Source organism: Dermacentor silvarum, chromosome 6 (assembly GCF_013339745.2).
Source record: "Dermacentor silvarum isolate Dsil-2018 chromosome 6, BIME_Dsil_1.4, whole genome shotgun sequence".
NCBI classification, from domain to species: domain Eukaryota; kingdom Metazoa; phylum Arthropoda; class Arachnida; order Ixodida; family Ixodidae; genus Dermacentor; species Dermacentor silvarum.
The window spans coordinates 80,399,451-80,423,190 of record NC_051159.1 but is presented as its reverse complement, the minus strand read 5'-3'; the positions used below and the strand labels follow the sequence as shown (position 1 = coordinate 80,423,190).

Genomic DNA, 23,740 nt, shown 5'->3' with positions numbered 1-23,740 from the left:
CACAGGCGCCCCTCGCCAGAAGAGGCGTTGCCTTCACTTATCGCCTTTCTTCCGCTGATATAATCTCGACCGGGTGAGGTGGGTCGTCACCGCAGGAATCCGAAGACGACGATGAAGGCGGGCATCGTGATGATGAAAAATAGAAAAGATTGTATTCACTTCATTAGTACATGGTTTTGAGTCTATCAGAGTCTCGAGCGGTTCTGTCTAACACGGGGGCCAGGACGGCCTTAAATCCTTTCGTGGTGGTCGATGTTTCCTTCGGGGAAATCCTCTCTCCGGTGGTCAAGTTGACGACCTCCTCTCCCTCGGGTCCTCCTTCTTGGTAGCTCGCCGTTTTCGTCTGCTCCGGTCGTAGAGGCGAGACGCTTTCTCAGGGATGAAGGGGATTATCTCGTCACGGGAAAAGCGCTCGGGCTTGCTTCCCACATTTGAGAGATACAGATTCCAGGAAGATCATAACCTGCTGGTGTCTCCTTCGGGGAACTTGTGGAAGTGTCCGTCCTCTGTCGGGCGGTCAAGTTGACGACCTCCTCCCCCTCGGGTCCTCTTCTTTGGTAGCTCGCCCTTTGCGTCTACTCAAGTCGTAGAGGTGTGACGCTTTCTCGGGGATGAAAGAGGATTATCTCGTCACGGGAACGTGCGCGGGTTTGGTTTCCCACAACTGAGATGCGAAGTTCCAAACCGATCATAACACCGCCCTCTCCTCGCGCGACCGCCAGTGACGCGGGGGAAAAGCAGCTGGCGCCATCTTGTGCACGCTGCACCAACTTGCGATGCTATCCGTGGCTTTCGCAATCGGCGCGCGGGCGGGATGCACTGCGCGGTAAGGCGGCAGATACGAACTCGCGTAGGCAAACTTTTCGCCCCGTCTCGGTTAAGGGCAACGTAGGAATGCCATTTTCACTATTATTCTGCATGAAAAGCGCCGCCCAGAAGCAAAATTTCAATCGTTATATCCGGTATGTGGTGAATAACATATCGTTATATATGGTTTTTTTTCTCATAGCCCTAATGCATAAGTTGATACTCTTAGCTCGACTCATCGTTAGAAGCGATATATTGTTATATGTGGTATCGTTATATGTGGACTGCACTGTACAGTCATGTCCCGCTGGTAGTAAAATGTATTGCAGGCTCTCGAGTTAAAAATGGTGGCTGCACTTGCAATTTCAAAATGACAGGTGATTGGAACTAGGCCCCGTTTTGAAAAAGCTATACGACGCCGCATATCGTTCTTCAGATGGACGTTTTTAACGGAAGTTTGCAGCTAACCTAATGCACCGGGAACAGAAATCCCACTAAAAATCTGGTTTGCGGACCAAAGTACTGCTGAATTATAACTGCTGATGCCAGCTTCAGTGCAGTTAATTTTTGAGCATTTCTAAGTGAGAGTCCATATATAACGAACTACTGATATAACAAGCACTTTTTGCGGAACTATCGAGTTCGTTATAAACGGGACCGGCTGTAGTAGATATTCAATTTGCAAATCGAATTATGCGAGTGTTCACTATTCGAAATTAATTCAGTGATATTCAAGTATTCACACATCTATAGTTTCTGGCGCCCACAGCTAAGGTGCAGCGTATACATACTAGTTACACAAAAAGAGAGAGCGCATAACCTGGCATCCTACAACAGGTGTGAGATGAAAAACAGTGATTACACAGACACAAACGACCCACAACCGCAGATATGCGCACACATTCAAACTATTTGTAAAGTCCTCATGACGTTCTGCAGTTTTCAAAAATATTAAATGTTCTATCATTGCGTGCAATTGCAAAGAAGTGTTTCTCCCCAGGTCAAAAATGTCTCGCAAATTCAAGCTTGAGTTGCACTACAATAGCAGCATAGCATTCACAGATTGTCTGTCTGATGGGAGATGAGTAACAACTGTAGTTACATAACATCCTGCGAGCCCACAGGAACATTACACACTAAACACATCGGTGGGTTTAAGAACTGGTTTTCATTTGAAGTAGTTTGTGTGAGCCTCGTTGAGCCTGATGTGGTTAAGATATGCTTGGGCCTTGCCTAGTGAAGCCTTGTGGCATGTTAAACTCATAAGGAGGATAAATTTTATAAAGGGGGTCAATATGGAAGAATCGCATCGCACCTCCCAGAACATCGTGAACACCATGCAACAGTAGAGACCAAAGTTGCAGCATCTTTCTTTGAAAATGATGTAAACTGACTACATCTAATAGCCATGCGTGGCTCTGGCTAAGTAGTCAGCATGAACAATGCCTTGCATGTGAAAGGACGATAGAAGAGAGAATCATTTGTCATGCACATTCCTTATCTAGCACTTACAAGAGAAAGGAACATCCCTCAGAAGTGTCGGTCCAAGGCCTACGTAGAGTGATAATAAACCTCTGGTCTTGACGAGGTTCTTCACGGCTTGTCCTATTTCTGCAGAAAACAGTGAAATACAAATAAGAAAGTGACAAACTGCCATCCCCAACAAATACTTAATTTGCTCAAAAAATCAATGAGAGAGTGCCTTGAACCACCCTGAAACCTGCACTGTACTGTGTTACAGAGCCCTTGCTCACTACTGAGCAGTTAAAACCTTACAAAATTTTCCACTAGGTCTGGTGGACTTAAAGCATGTTCAGTGGCAAAGATGCATGCTTAGCAGATAGCTGAATTCAAATAAAAGCTTTTTTGGCCACAGTTGTAAAGCTATTGAGCAAACTCTAATGGATTCTGAACCCTCCTTTGTCCAATATCTTTGCAATTCAACATGGCACTGGTAATTTTCAGAGTTCATCCCTGTTCGTAGGATCTTTTTAGTTTGTGAATGTAAACACATGCCACATCATAATGTCTTAGATATATATCTTTATTGTATCCTGCATTGTCTTGCCCACTTGCACTAATTAGAAGTGCCTGTAGCCTTTATTTGACCACATCGCTCATCAAAACCATTGGAAGCAGATTTTTTAATCATAAAACTAATAGATTGATTCACAAAAAGCATTTGCCCAAACCTAGAACATTTCTTTAGTGCAACCTTTACAAAAAAAAAAAAAAATTGCAACGCTGCTTTCTATAAACCCTGCTTTTATCTGCTCCTGCCCAAGCCCTGCGTCATATGGGGCTGCTGTCTTGATGTTGCATACTATTAGTAATATTAATTTTTGGTTTATAGGCACAAACATTTTTCTCCAATATATCTTGCAGCTTGTTTTAAGACAAACCTCCTTTCCTGTGCTAGCAATAATCTTTAACGCCAAGAAAGTGTGGAATTATTTCTTGAAAACAGTGCATTGGCATCTTCAGCCTTTAAAATTGTATCTTCCAAAAATGCTTAAGTATGATGGCAAAGCACATAAAAAATTCAGCCACTTAACAATGCACAAATGGTTTCAACATGCAAAAGCGGTGAACTTGCGACTGTTACATGGAGCCAGCCCCCTTAATTTCTGCTATCTTGACCTTCTTGGAAAGCTGCCTTTAAATGCGAATTGACAAAAACTTACATTCTAAAGTTGCTCAAGGGATCATGAGCAATGCTGCTGCAGTTGGCTCTGGGTTGTTTTATCACTAGCGGTTCTTTAACCACCAGAATAATCTAAGGTACACCAGTGCTTTTGCATTCTGTTACCGCTGCAATGCGGTCACCATAACCAGGCATTGATTTTACCAACCCATATCCTGCCCTGGGTTCTGTGCTTTCTCAATTTTTTAAAGCACGGTTTCAGAATGTGATTGGCAGTCAGCACATGTGAACCATGACAGACCAAAATGTGCATTCTGCATTGTGACATGACAGCACTTCTGCTAAGACATTTTGTTCTAAGTCATTCACCTGAATTTTTACTTTGAAACTCCTCAGGAACTGCTACTCAGGAACATGCACTCACAGCATGCAAGACAACAAGGCTGATATGAGAACATTATTTGCACTACTGAGTCATAGGAGCCTCTGTTTAACGAAATGATTTCCAGCTTTGTTAAACTAAGGTCCCTTGAGATCCCTACCCACTTAATGCTTGTCCTCCAATTAAATAAGGGAACAGAAAAACAATGTACAAACCCATATAGCTCAGCCTCTTAGATTGCATTTTTGTACGAATCATCTCCAGAGGACTAATCACAGTGGCAGAAAAAACTGTAATGAGAAAAGAAAACACAGCTGTTAAAACCACCTCGCACTTGTGATACAAATTAACAGTGCTATAATGTACAAAAATCTTGTACAAAGAACACCAAGTACACATGACAAATGCTCGTCCGGGGTACTCCAGGGTATTCTTGTTATTTGAGTCCTGTGAATAGGCATGTTCCACCACTCCAGTCCCCGATTCAACCGGCTTCCAGCAAGAACACCTAGGAAAAACAGCACATGTGTACTGCTGCTGTGAATCCAACCCTTATGATAGCAGCCACCCCGCTTGAGCTGGATCCACCCAGCAGACAAAATCGCTGTTCTGGAGAAGTCACCAGGTGGCAAGCACACATTTCTGGTTTTCTTTAATTTCTGTACAAGGCGAATGACTGAATAAGTGGAAAATACAGATGGATGGGAAAGGTGGTTGGTTTAGATATGCTTACACCTGAAAGTGATTGGACACCTCTGCGACTCTTCTCTGCAGGAAATTGTTGCCGCTGGACAACGAAATGTGGACAACGGCAAGGACCTCGTGTGGCACGTGCATACGCAGATGGAGAAAAACAACTAGCAATGAGTCTCCCAAGTCGGCATGCACGGCACAGTTTTGTGTGATCACAGGAACAGCTGTGCTTACAAAACAGCCCATGAAGCGAAGCCCTTCTCATTGCTCTCTGAAATCAAACCTTGGACAGGTGGCTATAAACAAGGCTCAAAATAACTATCGCGCGCTGAAGCAGACAAGGTTTCCTGCCATGATTCACATTGCAACAGAAAAGAGAAGATCCAAAATATTTGTGTCAGTACTCCTTTAACATAATGCCTACAATTTTTCACCTCATCGCTGATTGCGCAATCCTTAGTTTCTTCTCAACCTTCTTTGTTATTGTTTCGTGCCATGATTCACATTGCAACAGAAAAGAGAAGATCCAAGATATTTGTGTCAGTACTTCTTTAACATAATGCCTACAATTTTTCACCTCATCGCTGATTGCGCAATCCTTAGTTTCTTCTCAACCTTCTTTGTTATCCTTAAAGTCTCTTATGACCCCTATAGGTGAGCACTAAGTGCAATATGTCCCACCCAATAAATTTTGTCTGTTGTAGTGTGTAATCGATTATTTAGAAAATCCATTAAGTGCAAAATTGTTTTCAGTATTAATACCACCTACCAATCAAATCATCAAATTTAGTCCATTACATCCAAAAGTCTGTTGTATACAGAAAAAAAATTTTCACCCGGTTTCACAGTCAATAAATTTGGTTTATCACAAAATGTGCCCCGCTGCCTTCATACCTATAAAAGTAACCTTTTGCAAGCCAGAACAATGGGTAAAACTGCAGAGGTAGTACCTACGTTCGGTTGCTAAAGCACAGCACTATGCACATAAGAGCTGCACAGAGGGACCGGCAAAGAAATTTTTGCCAGCTGCTATTCTGCGCTCAGATCTATTTAAACATGCGGCTATGCCATCTGCTGATAATCACTGTTGCTATCGGCAAGAGAACAAGCATGCGCAGCAGAAACCTGACATGTTCTCAGACTACTTCCATCTTGTGAAGGACATCCTGCAATGACCCGAATATAATATGAGGGATAATTTTAGAATGGCAAAACAGCAAAAAAAAGAAAAAGGGAAGGACTTCTCTGTAAATAATAGACAGTTTTAGTTTAGCGTTAGCGTAATAGCGGGTTACGGGAAATAATGTTACCGTTCCGCAAACGAACTTTGCAGAAAGAGAGTTTTAGTATAGCGTGATAGCGTAGTTTACGTGCGGGACGCTATTCCATTACGCTTTGAATTTCGCATACATAGGGCACCTAAGTCTATGTGTGTGTGCGTCCGGAAAGTGCGATAAGCAGCGCAATAGAAGCCAGGAGCGCGTTGTATTTTTACTTCACATGTCCATCGATCTGCAGTTAAACAGACAAGCAGTACAAGCTGTCTACCATAGCCTACGAAATCCTCACATCTCAGAGGCCATATGCCGTCGTCGCGCCTATCTCCCGACTTTATCGACAGGTGGCGCTCATATCTCGGAGAAAATAGGGTGCCTCGATGCCAGCGCCGCCGTTCAGGGTGGTGCCAACCTTTGACCGCCCCTGCGCCGCCGCTTTCTCGCTGCGACGCCATATTGTGTCACAGCGAGCCGTTGCGATTGCTTGGTGCCGGTGCTGAGTTCGAGGCACAGTGCGCGCGGATGCTTCGCAGACGCTTCTACTTGCTAGACAGTGTTCAGCCGCATGACTGACAAGCTATCAAGTGCATCGTGTCGACATGACGGGCTGTTGTGTTCCCAAGTGCGTCGATCCCGACGCGTAAAGGACTGCGTTGTTTTCGCTTCCCCCGGGACCCAGAGCGACGGAAAAGATGGGAAGCCCAAGTAAAGCGCGATCACTGGAAGGCAACGGATAACTCCTGCATTTGCGAGGTAAGTGTCAAGAATGTTTAGACTACTGCACCGTGTTTTTCATTTAAATAAGAAAGTATTCTCTGATCCTCGCTCACGTACCTACGTTCGCTCACGAACTAAGTAAGCACTGCACCGATGCTGTCTGAGTAGCGTATGGTTTGCGAGCGCGCGTCGCATAGGCTTTTTTCGTTTTGATGGGCGCAGTCTGTACCATTATTTTAAGGATTGACGAAAATGCTTAGCCGCGAAATAGTCTTACATTAGCTACGAATCGTCACGTAAGCCACCTATTTTCCTTTTTCACGGGAAGCACACATCGTGTGTGTCTCGTGATTCTTTTTTTTTTCTTTTTTCGGTACTGGTTATTTGGGACTAAAGAACGCAGTGCTTCGTCTGGGGAGAGCGGCTGTCTTGTACGTGGTAAGCGAAACATTGTGATTTTCTCTGATTTCTCAGGAGATATCTTGCGGACCTCAGGGTGTTACGTTACATAGCTGATTTTTTAGACTTGTACATATTTGTAGCGTGGTGATCGTAAGCCGATGGTCATTCGTGCTCATTCCCGATCGTAAAGGGTACTGTGACGGTCTTTAAAAGCCTGTGCACGGTATGCCCAGGTGTAGTAGAGTTAAGGGGCATCATGGGACCAAAATGTTTCGGCGCTTTCTGGCATGGTGTCTGTTGTAGCCTGTGCATTTCTTCGAAACGTGTGAAGCGAGGTAATACAGCATTGCTTCTGCTAAAATTTATTTTTAAGCACTGTAATGGGTTCTCTGTATTTACAAGGCAACTTTTCATATCAATAATCACTTTTGTTGTTTTACCTGTACTTAGAAACACTTTGAAGAGGACCAGAACGAGGGAAATCGACAGGATGGGCGCCGTCTGTTAAAGTCAACAGCCCTACATCATCATGGACTATATTTTCGAAGTGAAAAACATTGCTAATCTGTATTTGACTGTCTTAGTTTCATTTGCGGTTTTTGTACGTGATATGTATGCAGTGTTGTTTATTTTTTCAATGTAGTTATCAGTGTTCTAATGGTTATCTATGAAATGTTCTGTACTCGCCATCGATGTGTTTGGCTGATGCGACGTATTCGATGGTAGCTGATGTATGTATTCTGGCTGGATATCTGTCTGGATATCTTCATTAATATTACCCGCGGTTGCGTTTTCTTGTTTGCATTCTTGTTTTCGATTTATATTGTGTGTAATAAGGTTGATGTACTCACTTTAACCTCCCCCCCCCCATGTAATGAATAAATAAAAAAAACTCTCTCTATCCCGAATTGTGTGTCGAGCCTACCTTGCGAATTAATTTTTTTATCTCCTCTTTCAACATAACCTTCAGGCGCCACACAGTACATATAATTTTTCATGTACATATCTCTTTCATGATTGATTGTACTAGACATTATAAGTAAATGTATTTTGTGCATCGTTTGATTTCTTGTGTGTACTACGCAAGATTGACACAGACAAGTTACGTTACATCTAAACGCACTAACACTCCGCACTTACACACTTATACAGCACTAACTAAACCTTATTTTCACATCGCAGTTATTTTTACACCAGCTTAATCCTGTCAGCACACAGTTTTGTGGGCAAAAAAAGCAAAAATTGCGCGTAGATATCGTCAAATAATTGCAACGAACGCGAAGAGCACGCGCAACGCAAGGGAAACTAGCCGCCGTGCACGAGTGGCTGGCTACGGTAAAGGAGGCGTGACGTGTAAATCAAAATACAACAGCGAAAAAAAAAAACTTCCACACACAGGGGGTCGCAAACCTTATATACCAATCATGGAAGCGCAAAAAAAAAAAAAATAGTGCGTATTTTAAACATACACACGGCATATTAAATGTGATTGAATTAGGCAACTTGGGGCATGTTCCCGGCGCCATACATTTACGTCTTCGACCTTCGACGAGTTAACGGCTATTGGTTATAAAGATATGCAGATGGGACACCGATAAAAAGATCCTCATCAAGGCAAAGCACTTGGAAGCGCGCCGCGAGTAACACTTTATGAACGCAAGCGTAGCTGAGTCTCAGCTCGTGTGACACAATATGGCGGCGCCAGCGGGGGTTGTCTCCACCCCGGACGGTGGCGCTGGGCATCGAGGCACCCTAGGAGAAAATTTCTTTCGTTAGGCTTAGGCGCGTTAGAAACGAGAAGCGATCTCGTAAACTCCGCTAAATTATCCATAAAAACATATTGTCGATCCTGCCTGAAGATAAGTGAAAGCCATTTACGCAGCAGTCATTTCCTACCAACGAAATCAATTATAGAACAGCAACTTCAAATTCAGTTCGAAGCAGGCGGCCGGGACCGCCGCCATGTTTTACGTACACTACGTAAACACGCTAACACGGTAACGTTAACTCTGAGAAATAGCGTGCGCACGGTAAACGGTATGGGTCGTTTAGCGTTCTGCGCATGCGCATTTCGATCCCGCTATTCCGGTACGCCCGCTATTCCGGTAACCACGCTAAACTAAAGCTGTCTAATATGTATCACTAACATTTAGTGCACTTCAATGCCATTCCTTGTTAAGGCCCCTCTGCCTGCTGATTCGCTTTCCTCAGATGAAGCATTGTTACAGAGGCCCACCCAGAAAAGTTCACCTATGTTCAAAGCATTTGATATTCTACCCTATTTAAAAGCACACACAAATTAGAAGCCAGGACGGCTCATAAAATGGGTAATGCAGTGCCTATTGGCCTTAGGCACGCATCGCAATGCTGTGATGCTCTAAACAAATCAGCACAAAAAGTGCATTAAACGACATGGAAGTACGTACGTGTTCCATACCGTAAGTACTGAAAAAGTGCTCGAAGTAGCTGGCTTCCATTGAATGAAAGGAAAGCACAAACGGCAGGTAGTGACGATAGATGCAGCTATGTGTCATTGTGTATACAGCATTGTTATATGCATGTTGTGCGAAATGCAGCCAGTGTCATCTATGTGGTGTGTATTTACAAATCATTATGATCACCACTCTTCCTGAATAGCCAGCTCCATAAAATTGGGCTGCAGTAGCTTGACGTCCGCTACAGGGTGCAAAGAGCACTGACGCTTTATGTAGGCATAGGCTGCCAATTCTGCCTCAATCTTTGTAAAGGCTCCTTTCTTGGGACTTCAGAAACTCACTCTCTTCCAACAGCATGCAAAAAGTGCTTGTTTTTTCCTTCCACCAGACCAAGCTGCTTCCTTTTGTCACTCTGAACTGTCGAGTAAATTTTGGCAGCCTAAAATACTCTCCACCTGTTGCCTTTGAGGAGCTTGGCAACAGGAAAATGGAACGATGGTGGGCATGGTCACTGGCATGGCATGCAGACCTAGGCAAATGTTTCGGCACGACGGGCACTGGCGTTCGTGGTTTCGGTTGAGAGGGAAATTATGCACGCACAATTTAAGAAAAAAAAAATTTTATTATATGGGTTTTTTTATGGGTAAGTTGCAATAATTGCGATCAAGTGACTTTATCCCAGAGTCGAGGCCGATAATGATCCAAATCCAGCGAGAGATGACCAAGAGCTTCCTGCGAATACTTCCATCTGCAACTGCTGACCAACCTGGGTGCCCCAGGTGTCCAATGCAAAGGTTGGTGCCTGAGGTGGGCCATTTTCGACTATTCGGCATTGTCAATAACAAGTAGCAGCAACAGCAAAACAAAATATTTAGCTGGCCAAAGAGCCAAAAGCTATCACAGCAAACATTAAAGAGCCATACCTCGAGCAAGGCCACCTGACAGGGCAGGGGCCCAAATAGTCTTGTGTCCGGAGAGATGGTTACTGAAGAACTCACGGATCTGGTCATAGACTGTGAAGTAGATAACAGTGGCAGGCACAGCCATCACCCTGTATAAAAGAGTGTTATACACTATAAGCCACAATCATACAATCATTAAAACAGATAATGTTGGCTGCGTCAAAGCATCTGAGTACAAGACTTCAAATGCCAGCACTAAGCACATTTGCATAGCTGTGGTTTAGTGCTTTCATGCAACACACAAGCAAATGCAAGCTGAATATGCTCAAAGCATACAGTGCACTAGATATAGCAGTAGCTAAACTCTAAACTTAATTTGCTTTTAATTGGGCGTGAAAACATGGCCGCTTGTTAATGGAGGAGAAAGCGAAAAAATGTAAAATTAACATTTCTGCTTTTCTACATAAAAGCAAGCGTAAACACTCCTGGTGGCATCAAACTGCTCAGTTCCGCCAAAATGGGTAAAATGTGGACATAGCTCTGCAACTCCGCCGCGAGTTCAAGAAGTTGAATATGCCATAGAGAACCGTACAAAACTTCCTATCCCAGCATATATTATTTTTAACCACAGAAAGTATACAAGTAAGGGTGCACACATCAAGGAACTTCTCTCAAGAGTTTGCAAGGTAAATAGAGATAAATGTGATCAAAAAAAGTATAAAGAACACATTTGTCATTGCCTATGATTACAAGATAAGAAAGCTTGCTGAACTGAAAGTACATTTAGCATTTATTACAGAGAACTGGCGCACAATTAAAAATTAAATATCTTGCAGTATGGTACTTGCAATGACTAAAGCTGACATATAGTAAAACCAGTCCGTATGAACTTATATTCCTAAGTGCTGCCTAACTACATCCCATACAGTATGCATGAAACATAACAATTTGCAAGCTCTAACAAGAGCACACTTTTATTGATTATTACAACATTACAAATGCTCATTAACATTCTCATAATTGTAGCAAGAAATGAAAAAAAAAAAGATGTATCAGTAACTAAACTTTCTATTCAGACAATAGGAGCCTAGGCATTAGCTTGATCAGATAGTTACAAAAGACCTGCATCAACTAATAACTCACAAGGTTGGAGGCAAGCCACTCCATAGAGAGGTGACACCTTCGTTTCTTGCTATCTTTATGAATGCATCCTGCAAGTTAGGGACACATTGGCAACAGCTCTCTACAGCTTACATAGTACATTCCTAACCCACGTTAACCAAGATGGTTAAGGCGATCCAGACCTGCAAGAAACTGCATGACACGAAGGACAGTTTCAAAAGATAGTGAAAAAAAGGCAAGGAGTGCACGTTAGAAAATACAAGTGCTTAATAAAAAAAAGCCGAACATAGAAAAAACTGGTCATATGACATCCTAAGCAATGAATGAGACTGAGTAGAAAAGAAGGAAGTGTTACTCCTAACCTATTCATTCACTCCTTAATTATGGTGGCCTAAGATATTTACCGACCGTGTCAGATCAGAAGGCATCACACTGGTAATAGCGCTCTGTGTAGTGCCCAAGTCAAGCCCAACGGTATAAAGAATGCTTAGGAAGGAATTTTAAATGTGCAGGGAAGCTGACTTGGGCATTTTACACAAGTGCCTTGTGACCAATATGATGCCATCTGATCAGCACAGCAGGGTAAATCTGCAATTGCATACTTTAGAAGGACAGATGACAAGGAAATTGACGGCTCCATAAAGTGAGTGCTAACTTTAATTTGAAATTTCCGCTGTTCTTTTTGTGGTAGTTATACTAGGTGTAATATTTTACACAGATATCTTCACAGTGGTAACAATGCACCAGCATTTTTTGTTTGCAATGTCCTAAAGTGATAAGGAGCCCTTCAACAAGGATTTATCCTACTAGAAGCAGATAGTGCATGCTTATTTCTTTGTTCTTTATAAATGGCCTATGGCAGAAACAAATTGTTTTTGTGTATCATGGCAACATGCAAAAACCGACAAAAGAGAAGTCAGCTGAACCTAAAGAAATTCTCCAGGAATGCAAATAAGTTTTGTCTAAAGACTGTCGTGTTACATTTACTGTATTCAAGAAAACTAGTACTCATTGAGGCACATAAATATAGCACTCAGAAGCATTTCCAGAATATTCCCGATGTGGGCGCAGAAAATGATACTCCATTTTCGTTAGGGGTGCACGAGGGTACTCCATCATTTAGCACTACATGGTGGAAAGCCGGGGGCGATAAGAGGGGGGGGGGAGAGAAGGAAACATTGGGTGTTCCGATGTCCCCTTCTAACCCACATTTAGCACTGCATCTCTGGATAGTAGTCCATGTTTATGCACCTGCTTGAAACCACATGAGTGAGCCAAAGTTTTTACAATGCAAGCGAGATAGCAATGCCTTTTTTTTTCTTTTTTTTTCAACGACATTACTAGAGGCAGCCCACATTAGTAAATGTGTGATAAGTAAATGTGTGATGATTAGTGTGACATTTCGTTACACCTTTTTATTATTTGCTTCATGGCACATGTTGCAACAGCGACATTCAAGCAACAGTTTTTGGATATTCATCCTCAGCCTCTGTTACAAGATATAAAGATGTTCCACCTAAGTTTTTCTTGCAATGGGGGAGGGAGGCTTCTGGAGAAGTACTAACTGGAATGTCAACACATTACTCTGCAAGTCTGGGGAGAGATATATCATGGAATTGATGCTAATTTGAGGATTTCTATTAAGTCAGCATGCCTTAAGTCCTCACTGGTTTTGATTCTGCAATAGCAACTTTTGCCATAAAGTAACAAATTAAAAAGTTAAGAAAATTTTGAATATTCATTTACTGAATCAGTAGTTTTCACCTCCACTGACCAAACAAAATTCTTGCTGTTCTCATTTAAAGCACACGATTGAAGCAAGCAAATGAAAACAAAGTCCAGACAACTTGTCCTCTTAGAAGCTGTGCATTCCAGGCTTCGAAAGTTGAAATATTACTAGAGTTGTCAAAAAACACCAATGAGAATGAATTAATAACGAAGTTTTACATTTTGACTTCAAATTCCTCCAGATCTCGCCAAATTAAGTAGTTGGCCAATTTGTTTGTATAACCCCCATAGATAATTGATAAAAAGGAAAAAAGCGAACAGTAAACTTCTTATGCATTTAAAACATTAGAAATTGACAGAAAAAGAAGAAGGCAGGAATTTTAGTACTAACCAATGTGCCATTAAAGTGTCCAGGTCTTTTGTACCACTGGCTTGGTGGTCCCATGGTGTGGTGTCCATTCTGGCCATTGCCATTTCCATTTAGACAGTAGCACATGTGCTCCATCAGGCCATTACAGTACAGGAAGCACTTGTTTCTAACAAGCTGCTTCCGCTGTGCTTGAAGCCGTATCTTGACCACGTCCAAAGGTGTGACTATTGAGTGCACCAAGAGAAAGGAGCTTAAGAAACACAATTGTGACAGTAGTTTTCCTAAGTAACTTGCGCCTGTTTTACTTATTTCCAGACACTTCAGGCCAGGCTCCTGGCCTTGCAGGAGTGGATGGAAATGTAACACATAACATAGGATTAAAGAAAAACCAAACCAATTTCTATAACTATTCCCTCTTTCAGCAATGCTCCAACGTAAGGGGCTTGTGATGTAATAGTAAATAAATACCTAAGTAAACAGAATTCATAGTGGATCAAGAACACTGCTACAGAACCTTAGCATGGGCTGTTCAGTTCAGTACTCTAATGAACACACAAACGGCAGGCAAAAGGACATGGATATAAAAACATATAATGCACATGACTTCTGTATGAATTTTTTTTTAAATGTTCGTTATACTCTTCTATACAGCTTTTATCACAGTGTATACACATTTATTATAGCTACAGAGAATGAAAATACGAACTAATGTTTAAGTGTTCGTTTAACATGATAGAAGTGGTATTAAACATGTACTGAAATGAAACATTAGACCGATAAAGACCCATATGTTGCTCTGTTAAAGCTCTCTCAATGTATCTACAAGAATACCCACTCTTATGCAGAAGATGTCGCTCGCTAGTATTCAGGTGGCAACAGGGGCTTAAAATACGGATGCATGTAGACTGGTTTTTCCCGAGCTGATATCTGTGTGGCACGTAATATTGGCCTTTCTGTTTTCCTCTAATGTGGAAAAAAATTGTGAAGTTACACTGGACTGAATACTAATGTGGTGGGGTTTCTCCTAATCGTGGATGACCCTGAACAGTTAAAAAATAATATTGTCTAACTCCCTGCAATGATTACTATTTTTGCGGATTTTTTTTTTTTATCATCCTGCATGCATATGAATGGGTACTAAGCTTATATCAAAAGCACTTTAATGCAGTCTGCCTGAACTCTATTCTAATTTTTACAGCGCTGAATTGGTTGTTCTAATGAACAACCATTCAACTTGCCTCGGCAAATCCTTGCCAGGACCTGTGAAGCCAGAAGGTTTGGAAATATTTAATGAAATGAAGGAGCTGGTTTGGAAACGTAAATGTGGCATTGCAACCGGTCTCACACTTTTATATCTTCATGTTTGACAATCCTCCAATCAGTATATGTGAGTGCAACATGCTCTATTTCAGAAATCTAATCAGCCAAAACTGCCTGACTTGACATTTTCCTTGAGTGGCCTTCAATGCCACATCCGAAACCAAATGCACAGAGGAGAGAGCAGCAATAGTGCACGGCTGAGCACACATTTTGTTGAAGCAAAATGTATTTGATGAGTGTGATAAACATAAAGGACTAGGAAGCGTGCTAGAGCAGATTTATTAACTGCATGGCAAAATATTCCTGTAGAGGTTTGTGCACACAAGTGACTGTACCATACAAACCATCTATGTCATTTTATGTCACTTCAGCTGGCATTAGAAATAAAAATTAACTAATGAATCACAAGAATGTGAAGAGAGACAACATGTTAAAAAATAATAGTAATGTAGCCATTAGCATGTGTCCATGGTATTCGACAAAGAAATAAGCTAGCTACGAGAGAAAACAAAAGGCTGCACGGCAATAGTGGCATTTTTTCAGCCATCAGCAAGGATACGATTTCCACAACCTCACTAAGCATGGCTAGAAGATGCAAGAACTATCCACGAGAAATTACTGAGGCAAAGGTGTTCACGACTTGCTACACCATGCTGATGAAAGTAACAGCTGACTGCAATATGTTCAGTGGATGCTTTATACATCTCATGGTATTTTCGTTCTCATAGAAAAGCTTGCCCTGCTTGTGATGATGACAGAGTGCGCTTAGCAGCAAGCCTTTACTTCTTTTTGACCTGCTAGCTGAATGGGCATTAAGATAATCTCTGCACCTGCTCGCCATACAGCCTGATATGGCATGTGCACTGTTGAGCAAAAGGTAAATGGTCAGAGGGAAAGTAAAGCCAACGACACACACTGAACGAGTGGCACTGTTCCTGACTGCGAGCACATCCGACTGAATTTTTAGACTTTTCCTTGAAATACTGCCTTCATTGCGGACATTCCCTTCGATGAAACAGTGTGAAAAATACAAATATAATGCAGAATAAAGAGCCGTAAAATCTATTCGTTCAATGTAACAGGGCTGCTTCAATTATTCTGCTCTGCCCTTGAGGGCCGAACACGTCGCCTTGAGTTAGTCTCGAGGAGCCGTGCCAAAGAGAATACGTATGAGGTGCCAAACTGCGTCGCCTTTCACGTTCCTTTCCTCGTAGCAGGCATCCGTGTTTGAAGTGCACTGTAAACAACCGCAGAGAACGACGGCCTCTAGCCTATCTTGTCGACTATGCCCAAACATCCTCTCAGGGCGTGCAAGTTTCGCTTTCGTACACAAAGCAACGCACGCGGTACGCACATTGCAGGTAGCAGGCGCTTGGCTGAGACATGACACTCTCGCGAAACACTACCACCCATCAATGAGGTACTTGTAATTACTCTTGAGAGCGAGCAGAGCCTTCACGGCACCTAAGCGGGTCCCGTAACATGAAACCCGCGTAAAACGCAAGACAACACAAGCAATCGCCAACGTCGATGACGGCTGACGTTATACATCGGTTCTACTATCGTTTACTGTGATTTGACAGAAATGACAACAAACAAGGGGAAAAGCCGCTTAGTGCAATTAGTTAAGTGCTGTACTTCGTAGTGATCACTGCAGTGGTTTCGCGCAACGCGCAAGGTAAGCTGAATACATTCAAAGCATACAAAGCAAGCTAGTGCGGCGGCATCTAAATTTTATGAGCTTTGAAGGTTATTAACACCGTGAGTGCGGCGCGAAAGTTTCGGCAGGGACGACGGAACGAACGGGCAATTGCATCATGTCGAAGGAAACCCAATGTAAGCAGTTGCGGCCTCTCAGCGGCGCTGTGACTCTACCAACGGTGCTGTTTTTAGCGTGTGTTCACGCATCCCGACAGCACTTCTTATTCTGTTTACGACCAATAAACTTTTGGGGCAAAATACTCACCGAAAAATGACGTCGTCAATGCGCCCGTGCATGAACAGATCATGCGCTGCGATGCCGTGATGTTTTCGTGCGGTGCCATCGCTGCTTCTCGAAAGGTGTGAGACTGAACAAGTGAAGCACTCCTCTAGTACTACCACAGGCAGGTAGATCATAAGGAAAAAGTACATGAACCTGAATAGAAACGGCAAACAGTTTCACCAGAGCAACACGAGCAACACATGGCTTATGCAAATGGCACTCCAACGAGAGGCAAGACGTCGCACGCTCATCACGCTTTGCCGACAATCTATGTTGCCAGCGTCAACTCCTTGAGCCGCCAATTGTAGCCATTGCTGTGCGTAAGGTAACGAGTTTCGGTTTCCAGCCAATGATACCGTGTACTGTGCTAAGACGTTATGACTGTGTAAGCCACTTTCGCGTCTTAAGCATGAGGTTGCGTTTTGTTTCGTTGTGGATTAGTAAAGTTATTAGATGGCAAATCACGATTAATGAATAATCTAAGAAAAGTACAACAATGATGACTGATCTTCTGAGCATATTTTCTTGTGTGAAGATGGCAAATGAACGCATCATCACGCTGTATTTGCTGATTTGTTCCTGAGTAAACATTCCCGAGTGCAATGTGTGTATGCTCCGAAAAACGAGAAAGCATATTTCGTAAGTCGGTCACCGACAAACGCCGGTCATTCATAATACACCCATGAATACATCCACGTTTGCAGTCATGGATATACCCAAGAAAGCAGCCACAGGCAGCGCTTCAGCCATGAGAAGTCTATAACATGTGGTCAAAGCGCGCTTACGATGAACCATAGGCCATTATCAGATGGTGTTATTTTAAACTTTTATTTCATTTATTTTAGTTGACATTTATTTAAATATAACCAAGACAGTTATATATGGGCTTGCTGAGGCGTTGAATGCCATTGTGCATTTTATTCACTTATAATTTATTTTGCTTGACAGTGACTTCTAGTATAAATCAGTTTTAGCAGGGTTTCATTATCGTGGGAGAATCATGCCTTATAATTTTGATTTCTATCGTAATGTTTCTTGTCAACGCCTCTTAGCCCCAGGCAGCTGGCTATAAGTGAACTGGAGTGCACTCTGGAGTAGCATAGTTCTGATCCTTTTAGCCGTCTCGTCCGTTTATGGGTGTTAAGTCACATTCACTGCTCAATGACACGAATGAAATATTGTCACGGACGGCGATCCTGTGGTCGGTGCTTGAACGATGACTATGCGACGACGGTTGGGGCTGTCTGGTGTGTGCGCGCTAGCCCTACCACTGCTGCAGCGTTGTACGCCTTTTCTTGTAAATATGTAAAGACTCTGTTTATAGATTCTCCCCGTAAAATTCTTGGTGGAGGTTCTGGGTAAACTCGCTACAATACGGGAACTGGATCTTCGCAGCGGACGGCGCGTTGCTGCCCCCACAGTGACCGACAAAGCGACCCAGTGTGAGCACGCCCCGTCACCGGTCATTCGCTTGCACTCTCGTGATCCCGGGATATTTCAACGGCACAAGCGGCGTGACGTCGATAAGTGGTTGGCTATGTATTAGCGCGTCAGCAACAATAAGAAGTGGGACCTGACGATAATGCTTGCGAATGTCATCTTCTATTGGCGGGACACTGCTCGACTCTCGTTCGAGGCGCATGAGGGTGATTTGACAAGTTGGGAAGTCTGTAAGCAGAAATTACGCGATCTATTCGGGAAACCTATCGCATGACAACTAGCCACCAAGAAAGAACTCGCAATTCGCGCCCAAACGTCCACAGAGCCGTACATCTATATTCAGGACATGTTGGCTGTGTGCCGTAAGGTCGACAAGGACATGTCTGAAGCGGACAAAGTCGGACACGTACTGAAAGACATAGCCGATGACACCTTCAATCTGCTAGTGTGTAAAAATTGCCCTACATTGGAGGTCGGTCATTACAGAATGTCGTCGTTTTAAGCAGGCAACAAGTCAGCGTATCGCTCACCGATTCGATCGACTGCCCAATACGGCTGCCACGTCCTCATGTGAAGGTTTACCCCCGCTTTGTCAAGCGCCAGCTCCAGACAACGTTACCAGAATCGCCCGTCGAGAACTCGAGGCCCTGCCATCTGTTACGACGGCATGCAAGATAACAACCTGGCTACTATTTCCCTAACTCAGGCCGTGGTTCGTCAGGAGGTCGTTAATATGGGCACTTTGCCCACCTTTCGTAATGGTAATGCTGCTCCCAACCTGATCTCCCCAGTCATCGCTGCTGCTACACCGAACACGACCTTCACGCCACGTTCTCGAAATTCAGCCAAATGGCGCACGCCTGATGATCGGCCTATCTGCTTCACATGCTCTAGGGTTGGACACATGACCACCATTGCCGCAGCTGCTGGCCCACGTCATACCGTCCTAACAACTACAATCGGTGGTCCCCGGATCGTGCACAATATGCTCCGTCGTTCCGTCCTGAGGCCTCAGGTGCTGAACGTCCTTATAGGGAAAACCGGACCAGCCGCTCACCATCGCCCCAGCGCCGTCAGTCCCGCTCGCCTATAACCGCGCCGCTCTCGGTCTCCCTTTGACCTCCTCCCGGTAAAGTAGCCAGAGTAGCCCCCGGAGGTGACGCTGTATTTACGACCCGGCCTGAAAATCCTCTGATTGTTCCTCATCCACGATACAACCTTCTTGAAGCCTTCTTGAAGTTGATGGTGTGGCAGTTACTGCTCTTGTCGATACCGGCGCACACATCTATGTAATGAGATCGAACCTCCGCCGCCGCCTCTAGAAAGTCCTGACGCCGGCGGCTTCACCGATCATCCGAGTAACCGATGGGAGTAGACCTGCCGCGCTTGGAATGTGCATTGCACGCATCACTATTTCTGGTCATCACACATCTGTTCTTTTTGCTGTCCTAGAACAGTGCCCCCACGATCTTATCCTTGGAATTTACTTTCTGTCCACACACGCTGCCCTCATCGACTGCTCCGCGGGACTTCTCCGACTAGAACTCTCTTCGTGCTCCGACAACGTCGCTGCCGGCCCACCCCGCCTACACTCCGTCGAGTTTCTTCGACTGCCACCGCAAGCCGCAATATACGTCCAGCTTACACCCTTTCCACCCCTATACCTGATGGCGACTACGTTGCCTCAAAACATAATTAGTGCATTTTTGTTAATTACTCAGTTATGCATTTCGATTTTCACCCAGATAATATCCGTCTATTTAGGCAGTCCAGCTCAAAGATTATTACTGCGCTATCTGCCACAGATGATTTTTAAATATTACTGGAAGTCTTCGCAGAAACCACCGGTATGTAAGCACGGAATATTCTTTAGTTTTGCACGAATATACGTTCGGAATTGCACGTTACGTTTTCTTGTATATGACGGCAGTAACACGGGCATTGTACATTCCAATCACGGCTGTTGTGCTTCCATTGGTTACACGGAGAGTATATATAGGGGACTCGGCAAGTGTCGGAACTTTACGGAGATGACTAGGGAGATCGGAGCGCATTACTGAAGCTTGTGCTCGATCAATAAGAGCTTGAACAGGCTCCCCATCAACAATATTACCCGACGTCCCACGTGTCGTTTTTGTTCGAATTGATCGCGGATTTATCCACAATCAGTTCTTTATTTCCTTGTGAGAGGGATAGAGAGAAATAGAGAGAGAGAGAGAGAGAGAGTAGGTTTTAATGAAGAGAAGAGAGGAGAGGTCGGCCTGGAGAGCGTGTCTCTAGCCTGCTACTCCTCACTGGGGTAAGGGGAAGTGGGAGATACAGAGAGAGGTAGGTGACAGGTGATTATGATATCGTACAATGAGCTAATATTTACACACGTTGTCCAATACGCGGTTGTGCACTTTTCACACACTACACGCAGGAGTAGTGTTGTCCACACAGAACGTCATCGCACAAACACATTTCGCGCACTGCACACTGCACAGGTCCTAGAGACGACCGTCTAAGCCCGTCTCACACATAAAGTACAAAGGTGATCTTATGGTGCGCTGGACATGATCAACGCTTCTCCATGCGCCTAAAACCTTGGCCTCCGAAAAGGGGCGGGAGTCCAAACAGTCAACACTACGTTTTAGTGTCCTTCGCTCGGTCGCATATTGAGGGCACACGCAAAGTATGTGTTCTATTGTCTCGGGAGTGTGACAGACGCTACAATCAGGGTCCCATTCTCGTCCAATCTTGTGAAGGTATTTGCGAGTGTACGCCACACCAAGCCGTAATCGATGGATTAGTGTTTCCTGGCCTCTCCGCATCCGAAGTGGAAGTCGTAATCGCAAACCGGCGTCAAGTCTATAGAGGCGCTCTTGCCGATGTTCGGGGTTGTCCCATTGTCGCTCCATAGACGTTTTGATGGAGTTGTGTAGCAAGGCGTTGATGTCATAACGGCAAAAGGGAAGTTTTATAATCTTCCCGTCAGTGTGCGCCATTTTTGCTTCCGTGTCAACCTGCTCATTTCCGGCTATTCCACAGTGACTGGGAATCCACTGCAGTGCAATGGATGTCTTTGTTGAAATACAGATGATCCCGCCAGCATATATGTAGCGCCTGTTTGCTACTCCGCATAGGGAAGGGGAATGGGGACAGAAAGGCGCTATAGGAGGAGGACGTCGGGGAAAAAACACAAGAAAAAACACGATCATGGTATGTACAGATGAGAAAAATGTGACGGTGTTCACGTAAACAGGTTAGAGCTTATCAATTACGGTGTGAGGCGTCAGAAGTGCAAATTTTTTTTAAATGACAATTTTTGTTTTCCACTTTGTTAGATGCGGAATTTATTCGCCGTCATTTTGCTGAAAAAAAGTTTCTTCCTACGCAGTTTCTTTCAAAAGATACATTAAATAAAACTGTCAGCACTTCCACTGGGGTGGAGATGGAAGACCAGCGAAGCTGTACTTTGATGGGGAATTATGTATTTTTAATTATGACTATTAATATGTGAAGGTGTAATTGGTTATTTGAACTATTAAAGAATGAGAAATATATATGATCCGGTGGTGTTTATTTATTTAGTGACCACAGGGACCATGGCCTTATGGTCGCTACGGTACACCGCCATAGGGTGTACGGCAAAGGTTGGCACGTCCTTCATGAACACGTGACCGACACCACGCGTGTTCGGTGCGAACGCGGGCAAAAAAAAAAAAAAAAAAAAAAAAAAAAAAAAAAAAAACGCCGCTGCCGTCGACAACAGTTGTGCGCGTTGTTTGTGTGATCACACACAACCACTGTCAAAACGCTGGCTACGTGACGAACGGCTAAACGCCGTTGTAGGGTAGAGAGGCGGGCGAGAGCCCAGAGAGAGTCGGCAGATGCCGGCAGGGCTGCGCGCATGCGCCGCAGTTGGAGAGCGGGCACGCACACGCACAGTCTAGGTACAGTGCCTAGGATATACTTGTAAGAATGTACTTGTAAGTATATTCTAGGCACTGTAGTCGAGGGTGCCTCGACTGTAAGGGCACCCTGCCCGAGACGATGACGACTACCTTCTCCCTCCCCTTGTTCCACTTTTCCTACTTTCTATCCCCCTTTCTCCGCCCCTCAGATGCTGAGCCGTGCTCCCTATAAGTGCTGCAGGAACATGCATCTTTTAATCTTTTCCTCAACCTCTACTACTACTACTACTACTACTACTACTACTACTACTACTACTACTACTACTACTACTACTACTACTACTTCTGCTACTCAATGCTCTGTTCGCCCACCTCTCCCCTTGCACTGGGATGTCGCGTTTGCTCTCTGCCCTGCGTTCGCTCTCCGTGAAAACGCGCGTCCCTCGCCCTCGCGCGCTTTCACTCGCACATACAGCATACGGCCAATGAGAGTTTTTTTTTTTTTTCTATTGCCAGACGCGACGATTGAAAGGTTAGCCCTTAACAGCTTCGCTGTAAAAATGTAAACCCACCCGGTGTCTACGAACCAAAACTGAAAGTGCCAGTTTTCTGTGCAACAGAAAAAATGTCCCGGTTTGCTGTTATTTGCTAGTTATTGAACAATGTTATCACGTACAAAAATGTAATAATCCCCTAATAACATTTTCAACACTTTATTTATCAATTAAGATAATAAACGCCTCACCAGGTGGACGTGCAATGTTTTGCACGTGTTGTGGACGCCTCGCGCGCGCTAAAGGAGCAGCGGATTGTTTGTTGGATGTGTTTACTCTCTATTGCTCACTTTTTTTACTGGCAGCCACAGAAAAGGGAAGTTTAGAGCGCAAAGACGCACAAAATGAATGTTTGCCGGCTATCAGTACAAGGAAGTCGGAGTGCGCGACGGACCTGGAGACGTACTGCAAATACCTGTAATACCATACCTCTATTTCTGCAAAGCAAGCTAGAAAACAAATGTCGAGGTGCCACACGAGCAAAATAAGACAAGAGCAAGACCTAAGACTGAACTGGCTACAAATATAGGGGATTTTAGCTCTCCTGGAGCTGGAAAACCAGCGAAGCTGTGCTATGGTGGGCATTATGTATTTCCAATTATGACTATTAAGATGTGATGGTGTAATTGGTTATTTGAACTATTGAAGGCGATGATCCAGATGATTCTAAGGCCACAAAGAAACGGCAGCTCGCCAAGAGTGGTTCAGTTGGGGATCGCAACTCCGTAACAACCAAGCCTAAACCCAAGAAGAAGAAGAAGCCGGCGGAAAACCAGCAGGCCAAGGCAAAACCAGCCGCTCCGCAGGCAGGCAAACCTCACCTTGCCGTTACCTACAAAGGTGTTTCACCCGTTCCGCCCGTTCCAGACGGTGACTACATTGTAACCCATAATCCGGATGTCCTACTCTCGCATAACGTCGCATTTCCTCACACCGTCATTACCATTACGGACACACGTCCTGTCTTCCGCTAGTGAACTTTGGACTTTGTACACAAGTTCTCCCGCGCGGCATATCACTTGCACAAATCACGCCGGCCCTACCACATTTCGGGTTTAACTGCATGC

General features: G+C 44.1%; 1 protein-coding gene across 2 annotated transcripts; it reads right to left on the bottom strand.

Annotated features, from left to right (window-relative positions):
- Positions 1 to 2,290: 2,290 nt before the first annotated feature.
- LOC119455658 (probable mitochondrial glutathione transporter SLC25A40) lies at positions 2,291 to 17,029 on the bottom strand. 2 transcript variants are annotated; one of them, XM_049668930.1, is made up of 6 exons: positions 16,766 to 17,029; positions 13,501 to 13,729; positions 11,403 to 11,470; positions 10,281 to 10,408; positions 4,049 to 4,123; positions 2,291 to 2,418 (listed from the first exon to the last, which is right to left on the bottom strand). In XM_049668930.1, the coding sequence occupies exons 1-6, from the start codon at positions 16,930 to 16,932 to the stop codon at positions 2,309 to 2,311; spliced, it is 777 nt and encodes a 258-aa protein (XP_049524887.1). In that variant the 5' UTR covers positions 16,933 to 17,029; the 3' UTR covers positions 2,291 to 2,308. The 2 variants fall into 2 exon arrangements, with proteins under 2 accessions (XP_049524887.1, XP_037573002.1); XM_037717074.2 differs by having other exon boundaries at positions 2,304 to 2,418; positions 13,501 to 13,703; positions 16,766 to 17,028.
- Between the last annotated feature and the right edge of the window lie 6,711 nt (positions 17,030 to 23,740).

Excerpts from the sequence above, each read along its gene's own strand:
- LOC119455658 (XM_049668930.1), bottom strand. The coding sequence starts at position 16,932 with ATGTACTTTTTCCTTATGATCTACCTGCCTGTGGTAGTACTAGAGGAG. Across the intron at positions 10,409-11,402 it reads AGTGGCTTGCCTCCAACCTT|GGTGATGGCTGTGCCTGCCA; the intron begins GTGAGTTATTAG and ends TCTTTTATACAG. Across the intron at positions 4,124-10,280 it reads GTCAGGTGGCCTTGCTCGAG|TTTTTTCTGCCACTGTGATT; the intron begins GTATGGCTCTTT and ends TTCTCATTACAG.